This window comes from Balaenoptera borealis (assembly GCF_965194805.1).
Source record: "Balaenoptera borealis genome assembly, chromosome: 12".
Taxonomy (NCBI): domain Eukaryota; kingdom Metazoa; phylum Chordata; class Mammalia; order Artiodactyla; family Balaenopteridae; genus Balaenoptera; species Balaenoptera borealis.
The window spans coordinates 8,459,439-8,484,382 of NC_138869.1; the positions used below are offsets into that span (position 1 = coordinate 8,459,439).

General features: G+C 37.8%; 1 protein-coding gene and 2 long non-coding RNA genes across 6 annotated transcripts in view; 1 reads left to right on the forward strand and 2 right to left on the reverse strand.

Moving 5' to 3' along the window:
* Positions 1-24,944, forward strand: part of TMCC1 (transmembrane and coiled-coil domain family 1) — a 220,971-nt gene that overhangs the window by 118,135 nt on the left and 77,892 nt on the right. The window contains exon 1 of one of the 4 annotated variants that reach the window (XM_082345716.1): positions 2,997-3,138. The exons of the other annotated variants lie outside the window; for them this stretch is intronic. Coding sequence (XP_082201842.1) covers positions 3,100-3,138 — 39 coding nt within the window. The 5' untranslated portion in view covers positions 2,997-3,099. Of the gene's footprint in view, positions 1-2,996; positions 3,139-24,944 lie in introns of those variants that run through there. 4 annotated transcript variants of the gene reach the window in all.
* Positions 1-24,944, reverse strand: part of LOC309607322 — a 169,515-nt gene that overhangs the window by 21,901 nt on the left and 122,670 nt on the right. The window lies entirely within an intron of this gene.
* LOC309607318 lies at positions 1,389-2,708 on the reverse strand. Its single transcript, XR_014232364.1, has 2 exons — positions 2,569-2,708; positions 1,389-1,765 (listed from the first exon to the last, which is right to left on the reverse strand). It is a non-coding gene; the product is annotated as an uncharacterized lncRNA (long non-coding RNA).

A 24,944-nucleotide genomic window follows, 5' to 3' on the forward strand; every position in this document is an offset into this window, starting at 1 on the left:
CGCCGCAACTAGAGAAAGCCCGCACGCAGCCAACAAAGACCCAACGCAGCCAAAAATAAATAAATTAAATAAATAAATTTATTAAGAAAAAAAAGAAGATGTGGATTTTTAGTCACAGACTACTGAAATTGGCATTGTATATTTGGGTCCTGGAGTAATAGGGAATGTTACAGGGCTGTTGATTTTTCTCTCGGTTATGCATTTTTATGTTTCCTGTTATTATTTTGTAACCTTTGATCTTGGTCTGCTATTCTCATCCAAAAAGATGCCAGACTCCTCAAAATAGATAAAATTTAGAGATTCTAATCTTTCCCCTAACAGCTCAATTTATTGAGTATCTTTTCAGTTTTTTGTTTTATCAAGGAATGAATTGGATTCATGTGTTTGAATTACTTGTAACAGGCTTTATTGCATTTAAACAATTCGAGTTTTATCTTTATTTTAATAGGCAAAAACTGAGTAGGTTCCTCCTAGAATGAAGACACCATCCTTTTAAGTCTTCTTATGTGTATCTGGCACTTTGAGGATTTATACCCTGTTCAGTTATGATTGATATTTAATGAGTACTTGAGTCTGTAGACTTCTGACATTTTTTTCTAATTCCTTTTCCTCTTTCCTTTTTTTTTTTTTTTTTTTTTTGGTGGGGGTAGGGTTAGAAAGAATCTTACAGCAATGATCTGGGATTCTGGTTGCTTGTATTAGAAACACCTCATGTTTATGTTTAAAGACACTATGTCTTGGGAATTCCCTGGCAGTCCAGTGGTTAGGACTCCACGCTTTCACTGCCAAGGGTGTGGGTTCAGTCCCTGGTTGGGGAACTAAGATCATGCAAGCCGAAAGCATCTCATTAATTCTTCTGCATTCCCAGGAGAAGTGTTCTGAATACTTGGTTTCTTTCTTTGTAGGAGAAAAACAGAGGTACTGGTACTCTTACCATTAAAAAGAAAACACACAGAATTCAAGTTCTCTATCAACCTACTTTCCACTTCGAATTAAATTTCAATCAGTTAGTTTAACTGTTAGGTTACATTGCATACTCTGAACCCAGATATGAAGGAGTCTTCACATTCATTCAGACCTGTTCATCTAATAGTTTTTGTAAGCTTTGGAATTTCACAAAGTTTAGTTAAATATGTGCAATTCTTTTCCATTTAAAGTTTTTTGGAATAAAAATTTCATATATGCGTTTTGGTTAGAGTAATTTTTTGGCGACTTGGCATCCTGCTCTTTGTTTGAATTTGGTACCTCTTTTCTCTTCCTAAGGTACTGTGAAATGTGTGTGTCATATTTTAGGTGAATTTTTTAAACTTGTGCATCATATTTGGTGATAATTGGAAACAGTAGTGTGTGATATGGGCATAGTTGAGAATAACCATTGCTCAAAGATCTTTTTTTTAAATTTTATTTATTGATTTATTTAATTTTGGCTGCATTGGGTCTTCGTTGCTGCACGCAGGCTTTCTCCAGTTGCGGTGAGCAGGGGTTACTCTGCATAGGGGTGCGTAGGCTTCTCATTGTGGTGGCTTCTCTTTGTTGCAGAGCACTGGCTCTAGCCGTGCGGGCTTCAGTAGTTTCGGCTCATGGGCTCTCGAGTGCAGGCTCAGTAGTTGTGGTGCACAGGCTTAGTTGCTCCATGGCATGTGGGATCTTCACGGACCAGGGCTCGAACCCATGTCCCCTGCATTGGCAGGCAGATTCTTAACCACTGAGCCACTAGGGAAGCCCCAAGACCTATCTTTTCAAATTCATTTTTCATTTTTCTCACCTGAAGAAAAAATTTAGTAACACTATATGGTTTACTCATAATATTGAGATTTTAGAGAGAAGATCCCTGCTTTACTTATCTGAGTTGGATATTAATACATATTTCACAGGGTTGTTTGAGAAATCAGTGGGATGAAAGATGTTAAGTACTCAACACAACAACTGCATATAGTAGGTTCACTTCAAAAAGGCTGTATGTAGCCTAACACGTCGTCATGCTCACAGAGAATTGAGAGTCACTGGAGCAGGAAAAAATTAATATATGCCAAAAAGTTCTGCCTTGGTCAGTTATTAAATTCATTCAGAAGTAATGAAAAATTTGGAGAGGAGCATATAGAGTGGACAGTTTCATTAAAATGAAGCTTTATCCTTAAATTTGCTGTCTGGAAGCAGAATCAAATAGATAGGAAGAGACTAGTAAATGATAACAAAATATTTTTTTATCTTTGGAACTGCCCTCAAAATTGATATTTTTTCATACCTTTTTTACCTGCATTAATTCAGTCTGAGCGGTTCCTTTTGTGTGTAGATTTTTTAAAGTTACATTGTTCTAATGAGAGAGGGAAAGCATCTCAGGAGGCAGTTTCAATTTGTTTAACTTTCTAAAGAAGTTGAAGTCACCCTCGGAATAGGCGTCTCTGCACCTGACATTCCTGCCCCAGGCCGGCCGGGACCCCTCCCTGTGAGTAAGAGGAAAGGCTTGGCCAATTACTTAGACAAAGCCGGACGGCTGCCGAGCCGGCGGGGAGGAGTTTCCTTCTCGGAGTAGGGCTTCGTTCACACGGTTTCGCCCAGCAAGATTACCTGCGGCGGAGGTTGAGTAGGGGTTGTTGTCTTTGCCGCGGACCCCCTCCACTGGGAGGGGTCGGGTGGGAGGAATCGTCGCGGTTGCCAGTTTCTCCTGGAGGCAGATGCCTTCTGACCCCAGCGCTCCGGTCCTCCTCCCACACAATCAGGTCAGTCCCCGGAGTCTCAGGTGGCACCACGGCGGCATCCTAGGCTAATGATTTGGTGGAAAGGGAAGGGGTGGTCCTTCTGCCTGGACCCCTCTCGGCTGACTCACAGGAAGTGCTAGCAGAGCCGGGCACTGGGCGCAGCAGCTCCAGGATTCCGCCCTCCCCGCCGCGGCTGCCGCCCTCTCCCTCCTCCGTGGGCTTTGCCGTATCTCCCGTAGAACAATGAAGGGCTTCCAAGTTTGCTAAGACTCCCAGGCACATTGTTTGGACTTCTGTGATAGTCTTCAAAATGTTTTGCCACCGACTTTTACAAGAAGCTGTTTTTTAAAAAGCCCTTCCCTTCGTGGATTGCTTTGTCTGAAGATTACTCAGGGTGACCATGGTTCAGCGCTTTAGCCTCAGGAGGCAGCTATCCAAGGTGGGTACCTTGGGTAGCTTTGTGTGTGTGTTTAGGGGAAACTCAGCAGCTTTGGCGTGGTCTCCTTTTTCTCTAGAACTGTTCTGTCAAGCCTGCCTCCTCTGGTGCTAAGGAGGGACAGAGGGAGTAAGCGCCGCCTTTTGTTCTTTCCTCAGACAGACACAAAGGTTTAAGGCTGACTGCACTGGAAACCCCAGATTTTGTTCCCCTAAAACTAGAGCTATCATCTGTGAATTTGCAGGAAGTTGTAGTCTGCTTCTCAGTTACAGTTTCCAGAGGGTGTGAGTGAAGGAGAGAATAGTGGGTAAAAAGTGCATGTTTAATTAGCAATTCATGTAGCAGCTTTTGACCAAAATGAGAAAGCTTTATTGGTCTTTGGAATCAGTGCTTTCATACAGAGTTTAATATTAAACTGGGGAAAACTACCATAAAATAGTTCAGTAAGCATGACCGGCTTGAAAATGTTAACATGAGTGGTTGTATTAAGAAACTCGCATATTCTTTCATTAAGGAGTGTGTGAAAAGCAGTAACCTGAAGGCTCAGGAATCAATTTTTACAGAGTTGTGCTTCAAAAACAGGTTTCATGTGTGCAGCTTTGGGGGAAAACTAAGAAAATCAAACTTAAATTTAAAAAAAAGAAAGAAAGAAAGCAAAGCCCTCTTAGAAGAGGGGCTGCTGATTTTATGAATCGGCCTTGGCAGTGGACCTCTGTTGAGGCAGTCATTGAGCTCTCTTTTTAAGTGAGTGCAGAAACTACTTTGGAAAGAGATGTGCTGAGAGTTGAGCTTATTTCAAAAACCCATTCTGTTTTTTAAAAGCTCTATTTTTTAAAATGTAGCAGTTGGTGGCTAAATTGTGTCACAGTTCATTCTCTGCAGACAGAAGCTTAAACAAATAGTAAAGCAGTAGACATTCTACACTTCCTTGGTTGTTAGTCAGAATTGTTAAATCCTGAAATGCGTTATTGTCTTAAGGGGAAACCTTTAGTTGCTCACAGGTGACCTCAGTGTAGGATGTGTGCATTCAAGCAAAAATGAGCAAAGCTCTTGCCTTCATCCCCATGTCAAATTTCATCTTTTTTCTTGGATCTCCAAGCCTAACAGGGACTTTTTAGGAGTATTAGAATAAATTTTCCTTGCTTCCCTTCTCCTCATTCCAGGTGTGTGGGTGGGGGTGAGGGGGCTGGGAAGCCTCCACATTTCTCCTAAACAATAAAGAGAGTCATTTTTGTTTCTCCTTCACATGAACCTCTGATCACGTATTTTCAAATATATAGTACAATTAAATGGCAGAAGTTGTGTAGATTGTCAGGGCAGTGACCTTTCTGCATAAGGATGTTTGAAACAACTGAGAGCTAGGTGATAAGTTTCTAAGTAGAAAATAACTGCTTTCTAGGTATTTCTCTCCTAATTATTTTGTGAACTTTTAATACTCTTTTCACTCTGTACTGTATGCATGACCATGCTTTATAGGGGGGAAAAAAACACTTTTAGGGGGATTAGGAGCACATCTTCTCTATAACATGAAGAAATAAAAGGTACAAATTATGTAAAAAGACTCCAAGAGGTAACCTCTTTTAATTCCTTTTTCTAACATCCCTCTCCATTTTAACATGGTTTCTGGGTCCTAAACTGGATGGTCAGGACCAAATCGAAGGAAATTTGTTTTCTATCAAGAGTCCTTAGCATAGTAATGAATTGAAAAAAAATTCAGTAATGAATTGAAAAAATAATATTCTTAATTGTTTCAGTCTGTATGGCACTGAAATATGGAGGAGAAACTGAATAGTTATGTCAAAAAAATTTTTTTAAACTACAGTGAATGCACTGTGCCTCTATTCTGTCTTTTTGGCTAAATCCATGTTACCTGAAAACAGAGGCCCTGTTGTACCCCAGTGCATGGTATTTCTGGCACACGTGGAACACTTAAAGTGAAATTGGTTTTTTGCAGGTCAAAAACAGTTGAACAATGGCAATTTCATATGATTCCAGCTTTTCGAACAAGTGTTTTTGCCAATAAGAGATAATCTCCCACAAATGTAGCCTTGTCTTAAGATGATCTCATATTTATAAAGCAATTTCCTATTTTGATGAGAAGAAATACTCATGTGATCATCTTTAAATTTTTTTGGAAATTTTCTGAAAGAAAATATTTATAAATGTTTGCAGTGATTTAAAACCCAGTATCTAATTTAGATTTTTTTTTCCCACCAACAAACTTCTATTTATTCCTTAGCTGCTTTTTATCTTTAAGTTTGATAGTCATGTTTACTTACACTGGCTATTTCCCCTAGAATATTCAAATGATTCCTTCAGGCTAATGGATATTGACATCTGAACTAAGTAAAAAGGAGGAAGTAAATTAAATAGATGAAGTAAAAATCTTCATTTTAAAAGCGAGATGCTCAGTTATTCTCTATGACCAGATCCCAGTTACCTGACTCCCAGAAAAGTTCCTTTTCTTTGCCATTTTAGATTATTTTCTTCCTTTATAGTTTTCTCACATGTGACTTCAAAATATTCACTAAGGAAAGCTTTTTCTTTCTTCCCTAAGTCCTCTTCATGAGCCAGCCGAAATAGTCTGAAACCTGCCAGTTTGGATGTTACATTTAATTCTCCTAATGATCCTTAAAGTTAGGTGGTATCAGCTTCATTTTGTCATTAAAGAAACAGGTTCAGGGGCTTCTCTGGTGGCACAATGGTTAAGAATCTGCTTGCCAATGCAGGGTACACGGGTTCGAGCTCTGGTCGGGGAAGATCCCATGTGCCGCGGAGCAGCTAAGCCCGTGCGCCACAACTACTGAGCCTGCGCTCTAGAGCGTGCGAGCCACAACTACTGAGCCCACATGCCACAACTGCTGAAGCCCGCACACCTAGAGCCTGTGCTCCACAACAAGAGAAGCCACCCCAGTGAGAAGCCCATGCACCGCAGCAAAGAGTAGCCCCTGCTCGCTGCAACGAAGACCCAACGCAGCCAAAAATAAAATAAATAAATAAATTACTTAAAAAAAAAAAAAAAAAGAAAGAAAGAAAGAAACAGGTTCAGAGAAGTTAATTTTCCCAAGATCAGCCAGAGGCAGACTCAGGTTCAAACTTAGGTCTAACTCCAAACCCATTCTGCTTCCCCACACCAACTGCCTCCCTAAATTTCTGTTGTATTAATCAGTTTACTCTCATGGACTATGATATTTCTCCATGCTTATAGAAAACAGTGTAGTAAATAACTTAGGTAACTTCTTTGGAGAAGCCCGGGCTGAAATTAATGTCTGATAGGGTTTGAATATGTCAGTCAAACTTGCTAAGTGTTTTCCACAAAGTTGTTTTCTTTGGCCAGAGAACCATCAATTTGAGTAAGATAGTTGATTTAATAAAGCCATATTAAATGTAGTTGAAGCTTAACTGCATGTACTTACATGAAAGTTTATAAACTGTATTGCCTTTTAGAAAATGTCTTTATTAAGGAGAAGAATTTACTCTTGAGTTTCTATAATAATGTTTAAGGGATGAAATACAATGAATTAAAAATTCAGAAAGTCTTGTTTTAACTCACTCTGGCTCTGTTATCCCTCCCCACCAACCCCCTCAAATCTTTTAAATGGGTAATAGAAAATAGTTTTTTTCTTCTTTTCTGGAATTTCAGTTTTTTAGAAGGTATGATAAAAGCTGAGGAGGCTTTGAGAAAAATAGATCGATTGTTTCAGTAAGAATATTATACTCTTTTATTTTTTAATAGTAATCATTTCTGTAGTTCAAAAATAAAAAAATTACATAACTGTGAACTCTTGCTTCCATGTCTTTTCAACGGTTTCGTATCCCTGCCTCCATAGGTAACCAGTGTCTTGTTTAGCCTTCCATTGTTTCTTTACTCACATGTAAGAAAATGTGAACATGTATTTTCTGACCTTTCTAAAATGAAAGATAAAGGCTATACAGTTTGTTCTAAGATAATAGCTTGAACTTTAATTTTCCAGGAATGGATGCTCAATAGTTATCTCGGTTTGGGGTTCACATTTATTTTCACATTTTCACAGGAGGCTTACTTTCTTTAGGACAGATATAGCCACACAGAATCTACTTTCTATATCAAAGATAATTAAAATAACAGCAAATCAATGATGACTTGATTCTTTTTTCATTCATATCACGTTTCTTTCCTACTCAGTTGGAGAGCTTTCGTTGGCTATATTAAAATTTTTCATGTGGTGAAAAACATAGAATATAAAAACCATACCAGTGTATTCTGGGTTGGCCTGTGAAGAGATTAATGGCCGAGAAATAGGAGTTGTGGGACTTTTGCCCCCCAATTCACCTATTGACCTATTGAAATAATTTCATTCAGACTTGTAGAGCACTTGAAAATATTTTTGTCTAAAAATGTTACTCTTGCCCTTCCTACATTTGATAGTGTCCTATTATTTGGTGTCAGTTTGGTACCAGCTTAAGAGACTTAAGATTTAGAGAAGTGTTGATCATAATCTGAATTCTTAATAAAAACTATTACATTTTCAAACGTAGTTTCCTTTGAATTTCCACCTGATTTCTTTTGGGTTTATGACCTGTGATAATATACATGATTGACTTAATCTTTCAATGAATGTACTCTTATTAGTAAAAGGAATAGGGATCTCTCATTTCCATTTTAAGTAAATTAATTAGGGTCTTTTAAAAGTATTTTGATGGCTAAAATGGTAAATTTTATGTATTTTTACCACAATTAAAAAGAAAATATTTCAAACCCTTTTAATGATAAATACCATATGGGTACAATGAAGTAGTATTTTATGTAATTAAACAACTCAAATACATAGGCAAGGGAGTCAGTACCAGATGGGTGCTTTTAAATAATGGAAATGTATACAACATCTCTTTCAGGCTTTTTTTTTTCTTTTTCATGCTTTTAAAATTTAATTTTCTATAAGTTCTTCACACATCAACTAGTTTCATACTTGTAAATATAATGTTTTATATTTATGTTTTGCTATCAGTTAAATGTTACATCTTCATGTTAATCATTAACCCACTTTTAGGAGGCTTAAGTCAGGTAGTAATGTCATCAACGTTATAAGGTCATTCTGATACATTACATAACCAAAATAGGAAGACTGATGGATGCTGCTCTTCTGTTATATGAAATGAGACCCTAGTAAAATCAGTTCCATATATTGTGGATGCGGTGGGAATAGATAAGGAATAGAGAATGGCTTTCCTATTCAATTATATTGGCAATAATAGGCTGAAATAAAGAAACTAATTTAAAAATATGTGTATTGTAATTCTGAAATGTTTTCATGATGTTGATGCCAGTTTATTATTTAAAAATAATAGTCAATAACAGTAAGTTATTGACTGTAGATTTGAGACCCTGGAATATGCTACCAAGAGAAGACAGTAAAATCTCCTTGGAGGGTGTTGCTTTTTTGTTTTTTAAGTACACAACTTTCATTTGGTGTTGACTTGAGTATCATTTTCCTGAAAGAGATGGCTATATTAAATGACTCAATTAGATTCTTTGAAGTTGGAATATGTTTACCAAGGGCTGTTAGTTTTGAAGATCAATGAGCTGTGATATACTTGAAAGCACTTTGAAAACTATGAAGCACTATATTAATTTAAGAATTTAAGATGATGGTGTTTTTATTATTCTGTCATTCTGTAAGCATTGTTGCAAAGAAGTGACTGTACTTTAAAACTACACTTTGAAATATGCACATATACACACACACCTTTTTTTTCATACACATAGGCTGTCTTTGGATAGGTAGCGGTTGATTGCCTCTGAGAAGATTGGACCTGGGAGACTTGGGTTGAGGGTGGGAGGGAGACTAGCTTTTTTTTTTTTTTTTAAAATAAATTGATATCCCCATTTTTAGTGTTATAGATCTTTTTTAATAAATTTATTTACTTTATTTATTTATTTTTGGCTGCATTGGGTCTTCGTTGCTGCGCCCGGCCTTTCTCTAGCTGCAGCGAGTGGGGGACTACTCTTCATTGCAGTGCGCAGGCTTCTCATTGCGGTGGCTTCTCTTTGTGGTGGAGCACGGGCTCTAAGCACGCGGGCTTCAGTAGTTGCGGCTCGCGGGCTCTAGAGCACGGGCTCAGTAGTTGTGGCGCACAGGCTTAGTTGCTCCGCGGCATGTGGGATCTTCCCGGACCAGGGCTCAAACCCGTGTCCCCTGCATTGGCAGGCAAATTCTTAACCACTGCGCCACCAGGTAAGCCTGGGAGACTTGCTTTTTAAAAATTATTTACCATGTACATACACTTTGTTAAATAATAGTCTAAGTCAAATGTGTTAAAAGATCAAATGTAGAATTTCAGCCTCATTATTCTTCAGTGAAAACCATCGCTGATAGTTTACTTAAACGTTAATGGTTGGAAGATGATATTCTTCTGGGCTTGATACTTTCTCCCAACCATAGATGTTATTCACAGATTGAAGATAACTTTTGCATGTAACACATAAGTTTGTAGTATAAAGTTAACAACCCTTTAAGAAATTTTTAGATGGACCTGTTTGGAGTGAGTTAACCATACTATTCTGAAAGCACATTTTGGGAATGGTGTATAAAGGCAGGAAGACATTTTACTTGTTATATCTGTATGTAGAAGTGGCATGTAATACTTAATAAAATATTCTGATTTGTTCTTAATCATTTTGGCTTACCTGAGAAAATTAGAAGAATTTGCTCTTTTGGATACCCTGGGGTTAATTACGACTAACCTCTGCTATATACATGGACCTGTAACAGTCCTACTGCAAAACATGTTGAATAAGAAAACAATGCAGGGACTTCCCTGGTAGTGCAGTGGTTAAGAATCCGCCTGCCAATGCAGGGGACACGAGTTCAATCCCTGGTCCGGGAAGATCCCACATGCCACGGAGCAGCTAAGCCTGTGCACCACAGCTACTGGGCCTGTGCTCTAGAGCCAGTGAGCCACAACTACCGAAGCCCGCGTGCCTAGAGCCCGTGCTCCGCAACAAAGAGAAGCCACCATAATGAGAAGCCCGTGCACCGCAACGAAGAATAGCCCCCGCTTGCTGCAACTACAGAAAGCCCGCGCGCAGCAATGAAGACCCAACGCAGCGAAAATTAAATAAATAATTTTTTTTTTTTAAAAAGAAAACAATGCAAATTGAATGTGCCTTGTGGTAGCACAGGAAATTGCCATTAAATTTCAACCTGTTTCCATCAAAAGTTTTGTAAGAAGCAGATTACTTTGTGTGCCTTTATTAGAAATTTAGTGTTTGAGAAGAATCCATGTTAAAGCCAGCAGTGTCTAAAATCCAAAGGTAACACGTATAATAAACATTTCATAGCTTTCCTTTTCATTCAATAAAATTTATCCCAAAGGTGTTCATCACTGAAATTAAGTAAACTGTGGCTGGCTGTATGACTTTAAACAAGTAATTTGACCTGTCTGAAGCTTTCTCCTCATCTGAAAAGTGTCATCGAGGATCCTTGAGAGATGTAAAGAGATGGATCCTTGAGAGTTGTAAAATTATGTGATCTGTTTGTGAGCCAGATTATAGTCCTAAGAAAAATGACTTTATATAGCAAACACCAGGGAAAATATGTAGTTTTATACCAGGAGGGATCTAATGTTATACAGTTGTTCTTAGCTAAAGTAAATAAATTCATGACTTTAATGGATAGGCTTAGAGTTTAGATTCTAGCCGGCTCTGGATAATTCAGATTTGAGAATAGCAAGAGATTAGTTATACACTTATTAGAGACCGAGCGCTGAGATGATGTACATTTCTTCTACCTCTTCTTTGTCAGGAGAAAATTTAAAATTTCTCTGTGGAAACAGATATTCCTTATAATGGAAATTTACCTTATACACAACAGAATTTTCTTCTTACGATGGTATATTGGAATCCAAGTCCTTTTTCTTGAACAAAACACACTTTTCTTACTCTTAAGGAAAAGTTAATCATAACTGGGGGGGAGGGGGGAGAAAGGTAAAAAGCTAATATAAGCTTTTTATTTTTACAAATTAACTCGTCCTTTGAACCTGAGGTGGGCTTGAAAAGCCCTGTAGAGGAAGTGGGATTTTAGCTGAACCTAAAGGATTTGGATTAGTGGTTCTCGACTTTCCCTTCCCGTTAGCCCCAACATACCTCAAAAATGCGACTTAGTCCAATGACTGTTTGTAGTGAACAAAGAAATGAACGTTTCCTCTCATTAATTTTAATCACCTAAACTTGAAAGATTCCTTAGTCTTTTTTACGTGCCTGGAAGTTATATTGAACTTTATAGTTTGATATGAATTATATATTCCAGGTATTTTAGTTGCATCTCTAATAAAATTATCATTTGGTTTTGAAAAAAAAATGTGACTTAGGCTTAAGGTAGTAGTCATTTGGAAGGTGACTTGCAAAATCCTTCACCCTTCTGATGCATACTCCTGGAGAACCCCTTCCTTTGCAAATCATTGATGTCGATGAAGGACAAGAGGAAAATATTCCAGGAAGGGGGCAAGATCACCAGATATGGTTTTGTTGAGAGGGAGAGGTATGTCATATTCAATATCTGTTATTTTTAGGGAGTTCTAATGTGAACATCCTTTAAAAATCTAATCCAAGAGTTAGTTTATATTTTCCATGGGGAAATTTAACCAAGGTAATGAGTGGGGTTGCCAACCTAAGTGAACAGAGGGGTAAAACTAGGAAGCTGTCTTCTAGATAATGTATGTGGGTTGTTTAATATTACCACTTAGTGTATGGAATTTTAACAGCAAAGTCTTAGCATACTTCTCTAACATTCTTTCCGTCTTCTAATCATTTGATGAAATGTACATTGAAATGATACAAACAACACCTGAGTATAATTGCCCATCCTCTTTTTGTTGCAGAGTGTTCTTGTGTGTGTCTGTGTGTTGAGACTTAGGAAACTAGCCACAAAGGTTGGTCTCAATTAACAAATTCTCTTTGGACAAAATTGAAAATCTGACCCAGGCTATTCAGTATCTAGTGATGAGTGTTTATTTTAGTTTTGAGTCTTAGGAAATGATGTTATTGACCACTGTATTGAGATAACACCCAACCTTTGGGACTTCAAGAAATTTTAGAGCATATAGTAGAAATTCTATGTATATTCTAACTTGGAGAGAACTTGGAACACAGTAAATGGAGGTCGTGCATGTAGATGAGCGTCTCCCTCACATCTTACTACTCTTTTCCTTTACTCAAGGTGCTCGAGCTGTACCCCCTCCTTGCTGTTTTTTCAAATGCACCACAGCCTCAGGTCCTTTGCACTTGTCCTTCCTTCTGCCTGTAATCCTTTTTCTCCAAATATTGGCTTGTATATCCTTGAAGTCTCAGCTCCGAGGTCACCTTTTTAGCAAGGCTTTGGCTGACTGTTTTCTTTAAAATAGCAAAATTACTCCCTACACACACACTTGTTCCCCAGCTCTCCTTATTTCCCTTCTCATTTCTTTTCTTTTACCCCTCCAATTTATTTATTGTCATCTGATATATGTGCTATATATTTTTCTTACTCTGCCCCCCAATCATGTAAACTTTATGATGCTATTTATCTATTTTGTTCGTGTCTATATACAGGAACATAGAATAGTGTCTGGTACATGGTAAGTGCTAAATATATATTTGTTTCATGAATGAATTTGAGTATAAAGAATAATTAAAAAGTGGCTAGTCTACTTTCTTCCATCTCTTCCCATACTACTACCACCATCACCACCTCAGGCTGCTTCTAATCCAGCCTCCCTTCTGCTGCAGAGTAATCTCATGTCTGATAAGACTTGACACTTAGTAGACACCAACTAAATATTTGATGAATCTCTGCTAATATTATCTTCCCTCCCAGATATCAGACAAGTCTAAAAATCAGAAATGGCAATAAATTGGCAACCTCACTCTAGTTCTTGAATTATAGGTATCCACATTTTAAAATTCATCTTTTTGATATGATGAAAAGAGCCCAGAAGTAGAAACCCACAGGTTTCCTGTTCTGTGTGATTTTTGACAAATCACTTGATTTTTCTGTATTTCAGTTCCTAAATCTTAAAGTAGCATAATGATACTCTTACTACCTCATAGAAACAAGTAAACATTGAATATGTTTGAAATGGCATTTAAAACTCTTAAGTATAAGGTAATATTCCAAATCACATTTTACAACTATCAAATACTTCTAAATAGTCAAGACCACTAATGTGGCTTTCAGTCTTTTGTTTTTTCTCGCTCTCTCTTTGGTTGCATGTTGGAAAATAGAGGTTTTCCCTCCCCACCTTTATAAATAAAGCTCTGTGTCAAGCGGTGATAGCCACCTTTACTAAGTGCTACATCGTATGAAAAAATGATCACAAAAGAAATGCTAGAGCTGTACTGACTATTGGGAAGTATTCTGTGTTATATCTGCATTTTTCCTAGACTTTGAGATTTAGGAAATTGTTCCTCTATAGATTTTGTCATATAGACTCCTGCATAAAAGCATCACTACTTAGAAACTAGAATCCTAATGAAATTTCCTTTCTCTGTTATTCAATGAACAAATACATTTAGGTATTTAGACATCATAATGTAGAGACTTTTAGGGACCTGACATCTTTCAGTCTGGCTAAACTGAGAAAAAGGACTCATACTTCATTCTGCTGAAGAGAATAGTGACCCAACACTTGAGCTGTCACTAGGTTTGACAAACCTAACCCAGCTGTTGTATTAACCACAAAACACATTTGTGTTTGAATATATATAGTGGCTTCAAGAGTCACCTTGCCTGTTTTTCAATTTAAGGGAAAGGGCAAAAGGCTGTTATAAAATAGCTTATCTTATAGGACAAGCTAAATGGAATTCCCCATTCTGGTCTCTAAATTAGCTGAGTTTTTAAACAACTTTTCATCTTCTACCAGCTTCTAAAGTTGTCAGGAATACTTGTGCTTTAGCTGATAAGTGGAAGCTCTTTCTACCACTACCCTCCGTATTTCCTGTGTCTATCCTCAAATAAAAGAAAAAAAAGAAGGAAATAACATATTACAACTATTATACAATATTATATTGTAATAACATATTACAATAAGATATTACAACTCATACGGTAATCAAATTGTACTCAGCAACCACCTGAAAGTCATAGAAAAGATGGCACACATTCCCAATAGATGCCCCTCTCCCTTTTCTCCCAAGTCCTTCTACTCAAGTAAAAGTTGTTCCCCGTGAGAGTCAAAGGAGGAGTAAGCAGTGAGGGAGACTATGTCTGTCAGTACCACTCTAATTGTATAGCTTTGAAGACTTAGAAATAGAGACCTTCACTCTGGCATTGTTGTTAATTTCACCCGTGTCACTTCCCCGCATGTGCTTTGCCAAGATCTCCAGTGCATCCTCTGTGTTGCTAAATTCAGTCATCAGTTCTTAGTTCTCATCTTGATTTTAACATTTGGCGTGTTGGTCAGTCTGTCCTCAGTGAAGCACTTTCTTCACTTGGCTTTCAGGATACCACACTTATGGTTTTTCCCCCACCTCACTAGTCCTCACTAGTCAATCTCCTTTGCTGATCTTTTAATTAATGTAGCTATGGCCTAGACTTAGTCCAATTCACTACTTTCTTGGTGATTTCATCCTGTCTTACAGTGTTAAATACCATCTATATGTTGACAGTTCTCAAATGTATATTCCCAGTCCTGATCTTCCCCTTGAATTCCAGACCTGTATATTCAGCTGCCTATTTGACATCTCCATTAGGATGTCTATTGGACATTTTAGACTTAATATGTCCAAAACTAAGCTTCTGGTATCTTTTCCCCTCCCTGGTTCTCTTGAACTTCCCCTTCTCAGTTAACGGCACCTCCACCCTTCAGGCCTGAAATCTTTGAGTCATCTTTGGTGCCTCTTTCTCACTCCCAATATATCATCAAATCCTCTTGACTCCACTTTTAAATGTATCTAAAATTTGCCAATATCTGTTCTCTGCTGCCACCCTCTTTCACTTGTATTACTGTATTAACCTCCTAACCAGTGTCCTAGCATCAACTTTTGCCCCACTAGAATTTATCCTTATCACAAGAAACACAGTGATACTAATAAAACTTAAGCCAGATGATATTATTCATATGATTAAAATCCTCCAGTGTTTTCCTCTCTCACTCACTTTTACATGGCCTTTAGGGCCCTACACAATCAGTTTCTTCATTAAACTCTCTGACCATACTGGCCCTCTAGCTATTCCTGGAACATACCAAACATTCTCCTTCTTCAGTACCTTTGCAGTATACTTTACTATCTGCCTGCGTTCTTCTTCCTCCAGGTAGCTACATCATTCATTTGGTCATGGCTTTCAAATCTTACCTTAAATGTCATCTTCTCAGATCTTCTCAGTGAGACCTTCTCTGAGCACTCTAAAATATAAAATTACAACATCTCCTTGTTTTATTTTTTATTCCTAGCATTTATTACCTTCTAGTATATAATAACTCTAATATACTATATAATTTATTAATTTATTTTGTCTGTTCTCTTTCCGCCTCCCCTCGCCCACCTCAAGAATGTAATTCTTTGGAGAGTTTTTGTCTGTTTTATTAATGTATCTTCAGCACCTAGAATATAGTAGATGTCTAGTTTCTATTTATTGAATACATGAATGAATCATTTATTTGACGAAATGGAAGGAAAGAAAAGAGCCATCCTGAATTAAGAATATAATATTCCATGGATCATTGTATTTTATTATCGAACAGGAATCTTAGTGTTTAACTTATTAAAAGTGATTTCATCATTTCCCTTGAATGTTACAACAGCAAAACTAATCTTTTGCCTAGTCTTTATTTTTTAGCTTTTTTATAAATAATAAATCCCTAGAGATTTCTTCTTGCCAACAAGAAAAATCAAAGTTATTCAGTCTTATTTAGTTTGATCCTATGAAATAGATAGAACAAATGTTATTGTCCTACTTAGTAGATATATAAAATAAGATTTCAGTGTTTCTTATAACTCTTTGATTTTAGTTAAATTCATATTAACACAGAAATATCTCCTGTTTTGGTAGTAAATGCCAAATTCCTTAAGTAGATTAAATTCTAGTTGGGAAGATAAAGCATGAAAGAAGACAAAACTAAGTTCTATTTAATTGTGTCCAAACGTGGGCTATATACTAGTGCTCTGAGAACTTACAGAGGGGAAGGTAAGCTAGGAGAGCTTGAAGGAGATGGGCTTTAAAAGATAGATGGGCAGAAAGCCAGTGAGAGGAGAGGAAGCAAAGAGCCAGCCGGAAGATTATTGTCTGTTTTCTTTTCTGCATTATTCCTGGAACCTGGAAGTGTCTCACAGGTAGTTTGTTTATTTATTGAATAAAAGAATGAATGAATGTGATAATGAGAGCATTATCCCCTACATGATCAGTGAGAACAGTTTGGCCAACAGAGTATGTGTTGGCAAAGAAGATATACAAAGACGTTTGATGAAGCCAAGCCTGGCAGGTTTAGATGCCCAGATAAAGATTTCGGACTGGTTTGATTGTGTTAGCAATCCAGCCCGTGTTCTTAAATGGAAGAAAACCCATGATGTAAATAGGGTGCTAAGAAGTGTTGTCTAAGATTACATCTCCTTCCAGTAGAACTTTCTGTGAGGATGGGAATGTATCTGTATCTGTGCTGTCCAATGTAATAGTCACTAGCCACATGTGGCTGTTGAGCCCTTGAACTGTAGCTAGTGTGAATGAGAAACTGAATTTTAAATTTTATTTAATTTTAATTTAAAAAGCCACCCACGGTTAGTGGCTACCATATTGGACAGTACAAGAGAATATTGGATGGTTTGGAGAGTGAACAGAGTAGGACTGAGAAAACAAATAGTAAGCTTTTAGAGTAATCCAGGCATGAATGATAAATTTTAAAAGGGAGAATATCTGCTATCTAGAAAGAAGGAACAACAGGATTTAATGAAAATGAGATGAAAGAAGGAAGACTCAGACTTGCCTTTTAAGCCAAGACTTTGGGTAATGAGGAATTGAATTATTAAGGAAATAGGACATTTGGAGCGAGCTGAAGGGTAGTTTGTTGGTTTGGATGTAAATACAAGTTTGGGTATATTATGTCTTTGGTGAAGGTAGAGTGACTAAGTGGAGAGACCGTGTATTTGGAAACAGAATTTGGGGTTAGCAATGGTGGTGATATTAGCTTAGAGTTAATACCTGAAGTCATGAGTGGAAGAGCTTTGAGCAAATAAAAGAGGAGTGAAGGTGATTAGAGTCATATGGCAAAGAGAAAAAGATGAAGACTGATTAAATTTAGTCATAAAACTATAGGTTTCGTAGAGGAAGAGACCCTAGAGATTGTCATCTAATCAGTCCATTCAATTTACAGATGAGGAACGTGATGCTCAGTGATGTGAAATGAAATGTTTAAATATACACAGCTTGTAAATGTCAAAGGGAAGTATTGAACCTAAATTCTCTGCTGACCCCTTCAATTTACTCCTTTTCCCATTGTGTTGGCAAAACAGGAAAATCTTATTGAGGAATATAATTTCAGTAGAGCAGGTTGGAGGCTAACACAGTGGTAAGAAAGTGGAATATGGGATAGAGAAATGGAATTAGTAAGTGTGGGCAGCTTCTTTAAGAAGCCTGGCAGTGAAGAAAAAAGAGATTGAAACGGGATGCAATTGGAAGAGGCAGTAAAATCAAACCAAAGTTTTTTTGGTTACGGAAATATCACTGAATATTCTGGCATGAGAGGCAGGGGATAAAAGTGACAAAGTAGTCTTACCTTCCTCTTACTGCTGCCTAGGAATATGAAGTAATTGACTCAAGATTATCATCAGTGGAGCCGGAAATAAATAGTCCTTAGATCTACTGAAACTATTTGATGACCAAACCTTCTGATTGTGTGTATACAGAAAAAGAGTCATGCCTTACTGCATGTTATTCATTATTCTGTTTTGGTTTAAGATGTTGATTGTTGGTGTGATTGGCATTTTACTTGGAAAGATATGACTTCATAATATTTCCTGTTCTTCAGGCCACTTGATCCACTAAGATCTAAAAGGAATTCAGAGAGACAAATTTTTAGCGTGAATACTTTAAGGACTTTTTTTTTTTATAACTTTTAATTACCTAACCACCACTCTTTGAGGATATTTCCCATGATATTAAAGAACCAACCGCTATGTAAGTTAAATGTGCCTCAGCATGTCAGTTATATCTCAGTAAAGGTAGGGTGTGGGAGAAGAAGTTTCCCTGATTCCCTCCACTCCAAAAAGGTACCTCAAGTGATACTTTTTTACAGCTTTAAAGTATGATGTCATATTAGAAGGAGAACTTTTACTGAAATGGTGATTACAGACACTGAGAATATAAGTTGGAGAAAGAGAAACAATTGAAGATTGTTAAGGACCCAGAATATCGATTTATATTATGGTTGTTATTAGAAAAAAATGATCTTAGACTTCCTAGGCTTTAGCCTTATGTAGAAAATTAAAAGGTAAAATATAGGAATTCTTTTAATATTGCAATGATGTCTTAGAAATAACTGACAAGGGAGTTTGAAGCTAGAAATTACATCTTGGTGTTTAATTTCTGCTACCAATTTATTTCTGAGAGCACATGACCACTCTTAGTTGATTTACTGCTGCTACATAGTCTCTGTATATTATGATGGAGAATGCTGTGCTTCTCCTCAAAGTCATTGAATTCCGAACGAATTGCCAAATCAAGATACAGTTGTTTGACCCTAGATTCTCGGAAGAAAACACACACACACACACACCCTCAAAACAAAGCCCTGTTAGAATGGAGTTAGGCTGTTTCATTAACTTTTTTAAAAGGGAGCGTATTACCTTGAGAAAGTAGTACACTTCTGGCAATTATGCTGTATTACAGGGAGATCAGATATTGTGAAATTCAACCTGTTTTGAAGGCAGAAAAGGGGAAAGTAACTTTAGCCTATTTCATCAATGAGCAAATAAAGGCAAAAGCACAGTTGCATAGTGATACAATCATGATTAGGATTTCTCTGTGTTACTTTCCAATTTCATGCTCTTTTGGCCTTAATATTAAATGAAAATTTTGCTCTGTGTTTAAATTTTGAATTTTTTTTTTATTCCAGACCTTAGTCTATTAATATACCCTAGTAAATAGACTGTTTACCTGGGAATATTCAGAAACTTAAATGCTGTAGTTTGCTTTTAAAACATTTCAGCTTAGAAGAATGTGTCTTGTTTGCCTTTTGCTTGCTAAGCATGTATGACTGGCAGAAGTTCTTTAGCCCTGCTGCCCACATGGTCTGGACAAAAGAAGTAGCAGTCTGTTAGAGAAGAACAAAAGAGAAGCAAGGAAAATAATTTTCCTTTGGCTGGAAGATATCACTGAAGCCTTGATCTCTAGAGTTTAGACAACAACTGAAGTAGAGGGAAATCAATGGAAAATAGTGTGTGCTGGTAGGAAGGAGGCATTCTGGTTGGGGGTTGGATTGCATGGCATGCAGAATAAAGGTTCCTATTGGTCAATGGTATTTCAGCCTCATGTTCCCAGTTGGAATTTAAGTGAGAAATATTCTGGCATTTTTATCTTGTTTAGTGTTTTTGAGGAATCTATGTTCTTTCAGTTCAGTTGACTTTTGTTGTTTATCTAAAAACAAACAAACCTCTTGACTCTAAAGGGGATAACTAAACAATATAATCTAACAAAATAAAAGCAAAAAAAAATGAGATATAACTGAACTATGATACTTTTCCTTCTAATCTGTCTAGTTTTAGAAAAGTCAAGAAGTCTTGTTTTGGAATAAGATAAGCCCAAGGAGCTTGCGTTTTGAGGGGAAAGGCAGGTATATGGTCGTTCTCTGAGTTCTGTATGAAGGGTGGGGAACTTAACATAGCTGTGTATTGAAGTGAGTCAGTTGACCTACTTTTAAGTCACTTAAATACTTCTGTACCTGTGCTAAAACCAAACTGGAATCTTGGAAAAAACCTTGAGTTGGTACTTATCAGTTGTTTCCCTACAAAGAATCCTGTCCCTTTGCTTATTTTAGTGTTCTCAGAATAGATAGGAATTTTTAAATCAAATTATTCCCCTAGGAAGATTACTGTAACTTGCTGTAGTGTGCTGTAATTTTTTGTACTTTTTTTTTTTAATCAGTGAAGGGAAGATAGTTTTATAGTAGTAGCTGTGATTGAATGGGTGCCAGCTGTGATTGAATGGGTGCCTATTGTGTAGCAGAAATTGTACTCAGCACTTTACCAACAAGATCTCATTTAATCTTCTAAGCAGTTGTGATAATTAAGATTCAGATTGGGACTTTCTCATAGCACGCTTAGAGAAGATTGTACCATGTACCAGTCTTTGAATAGTCGTCAAATAGCATTTGATCTATTTTCTTGTTTAATTTTATGTCCCAACTCCTAGCATAGTTCCTGGCACATGGTAAGCACTTAATATGTTTGTTGAACATATGTCTGACTTCAATGATACATACTTTTCCTTAATGCCAAGCTGCCTTTCTAATAAAGAATGCTCTCCTACAGCATTCAGCACTTTGGGAATATTTTCTGGTTTTCCTTCTTCATCTCTGGTTCTTCCTTTTTGCTCCTTTTTGTGTACAGCCCCTCTTCTTCTGCTCATTCCTTAAGTGTTGATGTTCCTCTGGGCTCTGTTTTAAGCCCTCTTTTGTTTTCTCTCTATTCTTCCCATGGAAAATACCTATTTCCTTGGTATCATTTGTCATGCACATGTGGAAGATGCCCAAATTAGTAGCTCCAGCTGAGATTTTCCTTCTGAACGGAGCTTCAGTTCCATTTATTTGTTTATTCATTTGTTAATTCAGCAAACATTTATTGAAGGTCAACTCTGTACCATCTATACAAAGTAGAGCAGTGAAAAAGGTAAAAATGGTTTCAATTCTCATGGAGTTTATGTTGTAGGGAATAGGTAAACAAACAGGATTACAGATTGTAGTCCAGTAAATCATGGCAAAGTGGTAGAGAGTGGTTAGAGAAGGACTTTTTGAGGAGATGATATCAGTATTTGAGATGAGAGCTAAAGGCAAAGAACAAGACTTGTGTGTTGAGGGAGGAAAGGGGAATAAAGGGAGGTGAGGCAGTTCCCTAGTGCAAGGATTCTAAAAGCAGAGAACTTGGCCAGTGTAGGTAAGGCCTAATAAGTGAGAGCACTTGATAAAAGATGAAAAAGGGTACATATCATGGAGGAATTTTTTGGCTATGGTAAGGAGTTTGATTTCATTCTAAAATTCAATAGGAATCCCTTCAAGGGTTAAAATAGGGAGTAATGTGATGTGATTTATATTTTAGAAAGATTAGCTACAGTATGGAGACTAGATAATAGAAGTGGATATATGGAGACCATTGAGAGAAATACTGATGATTTGCAGTAGGGTGGTTAACAGTGGAGATGAAGAGAGGTGGACAGATTAGTACTATATTTTGATTTTTGAAAGTGGTCTTGACAGTATTTGGTGGTGGATTAAATGTGGGGAATGAGAAAAAGAGCTCATTGCCTACTTGATGTCTCTTCTGGGATCTTTCATAGTCACTCAGTGTTTAACATGGTCAGAACTGAGGTCATCTTCCCCTCCCCTTCCCCCAAAGTTACTTCTTTCCCAGTGTTTTTCTTATTAAATGTCACCCCCTATGTACCCAGTTACTTATGACAGAAACCTAGGCATTATCTTCGTTTCTTATCTTTTCCCCGGCACACCCACCCCCAACCAATAAAAGCCACTGATTCCGCTTCCTAAATCTCTCTCACATTGCAAGTATTTGAGTGCACGTCTCCATGCCCAGTGTCACACCTGAATTTCAACAGCAGACCTCTAACTGGTCTCCTTGCGTCCTGTATCATTCCCCTTTCTAATCTATTCTGGATGCTGCAGACAGATTTAATTAAAGCTTTTGTCTGCTGAAAGTTCTTCATTGGCTCCCTCAGGATAAAGTTAAAACTCCCCTAACATAATCTGTAGACTTTTTATGACCTGGCCTCTGCTCACCTCTTTTTCCTCATCTTTCACACTTCCCACCCTTGCTCTCCACCAGCCACACTCAATTACTATATTTCCTCAGTGAGCCACACTGTGACTGTTTTTGCATTGTTTTCCCTCCCTTTTCCTAATTCTCTCGCTACTCACTCTCCACTTTCCATCCTCAAGGAACAAGCAAATGTATAAAAACTCCTGAATGTCCTTTGGGTCTCAGCTTAGATGTCGTTTCTCCAGAGAAACTTTGTGACCCACCAGTTGTAAGCCAGTTGCCCCTCTTTTGTGTTCTCTTAGCACCCTGTACTACCTCCCACCAGGCCACTATCTCAGTATTCTGAATTGCCGTTGTTTTCCACTAGACTGTAAGCTTCATGAGGGCAGGGGTGAAATCTTCCATGTTCACCATTATACTTCCAACTTCTAGATTATTATTTTTTTTAATTTATTAATTTATTTATTTATGGCTGTGTTGGGTCTTCGTTTCTGTGCGAGGGCTTTCTCCAGTTGCGGCAAGCGGGGGCCACTCTTCATCGCGGTGCGCGGGCCTCTTCACTATCGCGGCCTCTCTTGTTGCGGAGCACAGGCTCCAGACGCGCAGGCTCAGTAGCTGTGGCTCACGGGCCTAGTTGCTCCGCGGCATGTGGGATCTTCCCGGACCAGGGCTCGAACCCGTGTCCCCTGCATTAGCAGGCAGATTCTCAACCACTGCGCCACCAGGGAAGCCCCCATTTGCAGTTTTCACCCCCACCTGTTGATTAGAGTTCTGCCTGCAGGAACTGTATCAGCCTACTTTCCCTTTAGCATCTCATGAATTATTATTATCATAAGGAAGTGAGAAGTTTGACCATTGTTGTCACAACCAAACTGAAAGGAAGCACTTAACCATATAATGGCATCGGGGAAATTGTCATAGCCTTGATGAAGGGAAACTTTGGTTCAACATTTAATTTACTATGATAGCTGGTCATGTTTAAAGCCTGAAGAGAGAATGTTTTGTAATCTTTATATTGAGGCCTAGAAAATCACCAGGTCTTTGTGCTTTCAACTGATCAGCAGTGGAGGCTGAGTAATGATGGTATGGCAAACAGCGGAGATGGTAAACATTACAGAGTAAAAAAAAAAAAAAAAAAAATTCCAGTTTTAAAAGAATCCGTGTTAGTTTTTATGTATGAGAAGAGAAAAGTTGCTCATCATATTTTGCTTTTACTTTTTTTGTCTACCAGGAAGACTTCGACTTAAACTTTAGGTCTAGTTTTAGCAAATGCTGTAATATTTAGTCTAAGTTTATGAATTATTTCTCTACTTACTTATATGGTAGTACATATTTACTTATCCTTGTTTCAATGTTCTTGTTTTGCTTCTTTTTTTAAAAATATTTATTTATTTGGCTGTTCTGGGTCTTTAGTTGCGGCACGCGGGATCTTCGTTGCAGTGTGCGGAATCTTTTGGTTGCCGCACGCAGGCTCTTGGTTGCGGCATGCAGGATCTAGTTCCCTGACGGGGGATCAAACCTGAGCCCCCTGCATTGGGAGCGTGGAGTCTTGAGGACTGGACCACCAGGGATGTCCCTGTTTCTTACTGTAAACCATCTTTAAAAATATTTTTTAAGAACTGGGTTGGGGGCTTCCCCAGTGGTGCAGTGGTTAAGAATGCGCCTGCCAATGCAGGGGACACAGGTTTGAGCCCTGGTCTGGGAAGATCCCACATGCCATAGAGCAACTAAGCCCGGGTGCCACAACTACAGAGCCTGTGCTCTAGAGCCCGCGTGCCACAACTAATGAAGCCCGCGCACCTAGAGCCTGTGCTCTGCAGCAAGAGAAGCCACCGCAATGAGAAGCCCACACACTGCAACGAAGAGTAGCCCCCGCTCACCGCAACTAGAGAAAGGCCGTGCGCAGCAATGAAGACCCAATGCAGTCAAAAATTAATAAAATAAAATAATAATAAAAAAAATCACAAGAGGGAGGAGATATGGGGATATATGTATATGTATAGCTGATTCACTTTGTTACACAGCAGAAACTAACACACCATTGTAAAGCAATTATACTCCAATAAAGATGTTAAAAAAAAATCATTGTGCCATTAAAAAAAACAATTGAACTGTAGGGAAAATAAACTATTTATAAAATAAAATAAAACAAAAAGAGGGTGGGTAACTGAGCAGCCTGTAAAAATTCATTTTTAAGAATCCTTTTGCAGCCTGCATTAATGGAGCATGCGTTCAGGGTTAAATTTATATTTTAGATTAGGCTTCAAGTATATGGGGGATTAACATTTTATTGAATGCCTTTTATGTGCCTAGAAGAAAAAGCTCTCATACATTAACTCATTTCATTCTCACAGCATTTATACAAAGTAAATATTATTCCTGTTTTACTGATGAGGAAACTGAGACTGAGATTCAAAAAGCTTGCCCAAGTTTACAAAACAGTAAGAAAGTAAGTAGGTGTTCTTTCTGCTCCTCCATACTATTATCTCCAACTGAGTACTGGTGACGTGCTGGGCGTTGCACAGATGCTGTTGCCACAGTGTTGAACACAGCAGACACTTGCCCCTGTCCCCCTCTCTCTCAAAAAGAAGGTGAGGGGACTAAGCATATAGAATAATAAACCTGGTGTGACTTCATCTAATTTTAAAACTAGTGAGAATCTAAGTATTTCAGATATTCCTTACAGTGGTCCATTTTCTCTTTTAAGAATGCTGGGAATGCTTTATTGAATTTCCTTAGCCTTCCAATATCCTTATGGAAAAAACATTTATTATACAAATGCACAAGTAGCGTTGAGTGTAATTATGATTGTCTCCTTATCATCGAGTTTATTAGTGGAATCACTTTAGGACCAAGTTTTCTAACACTTGATATT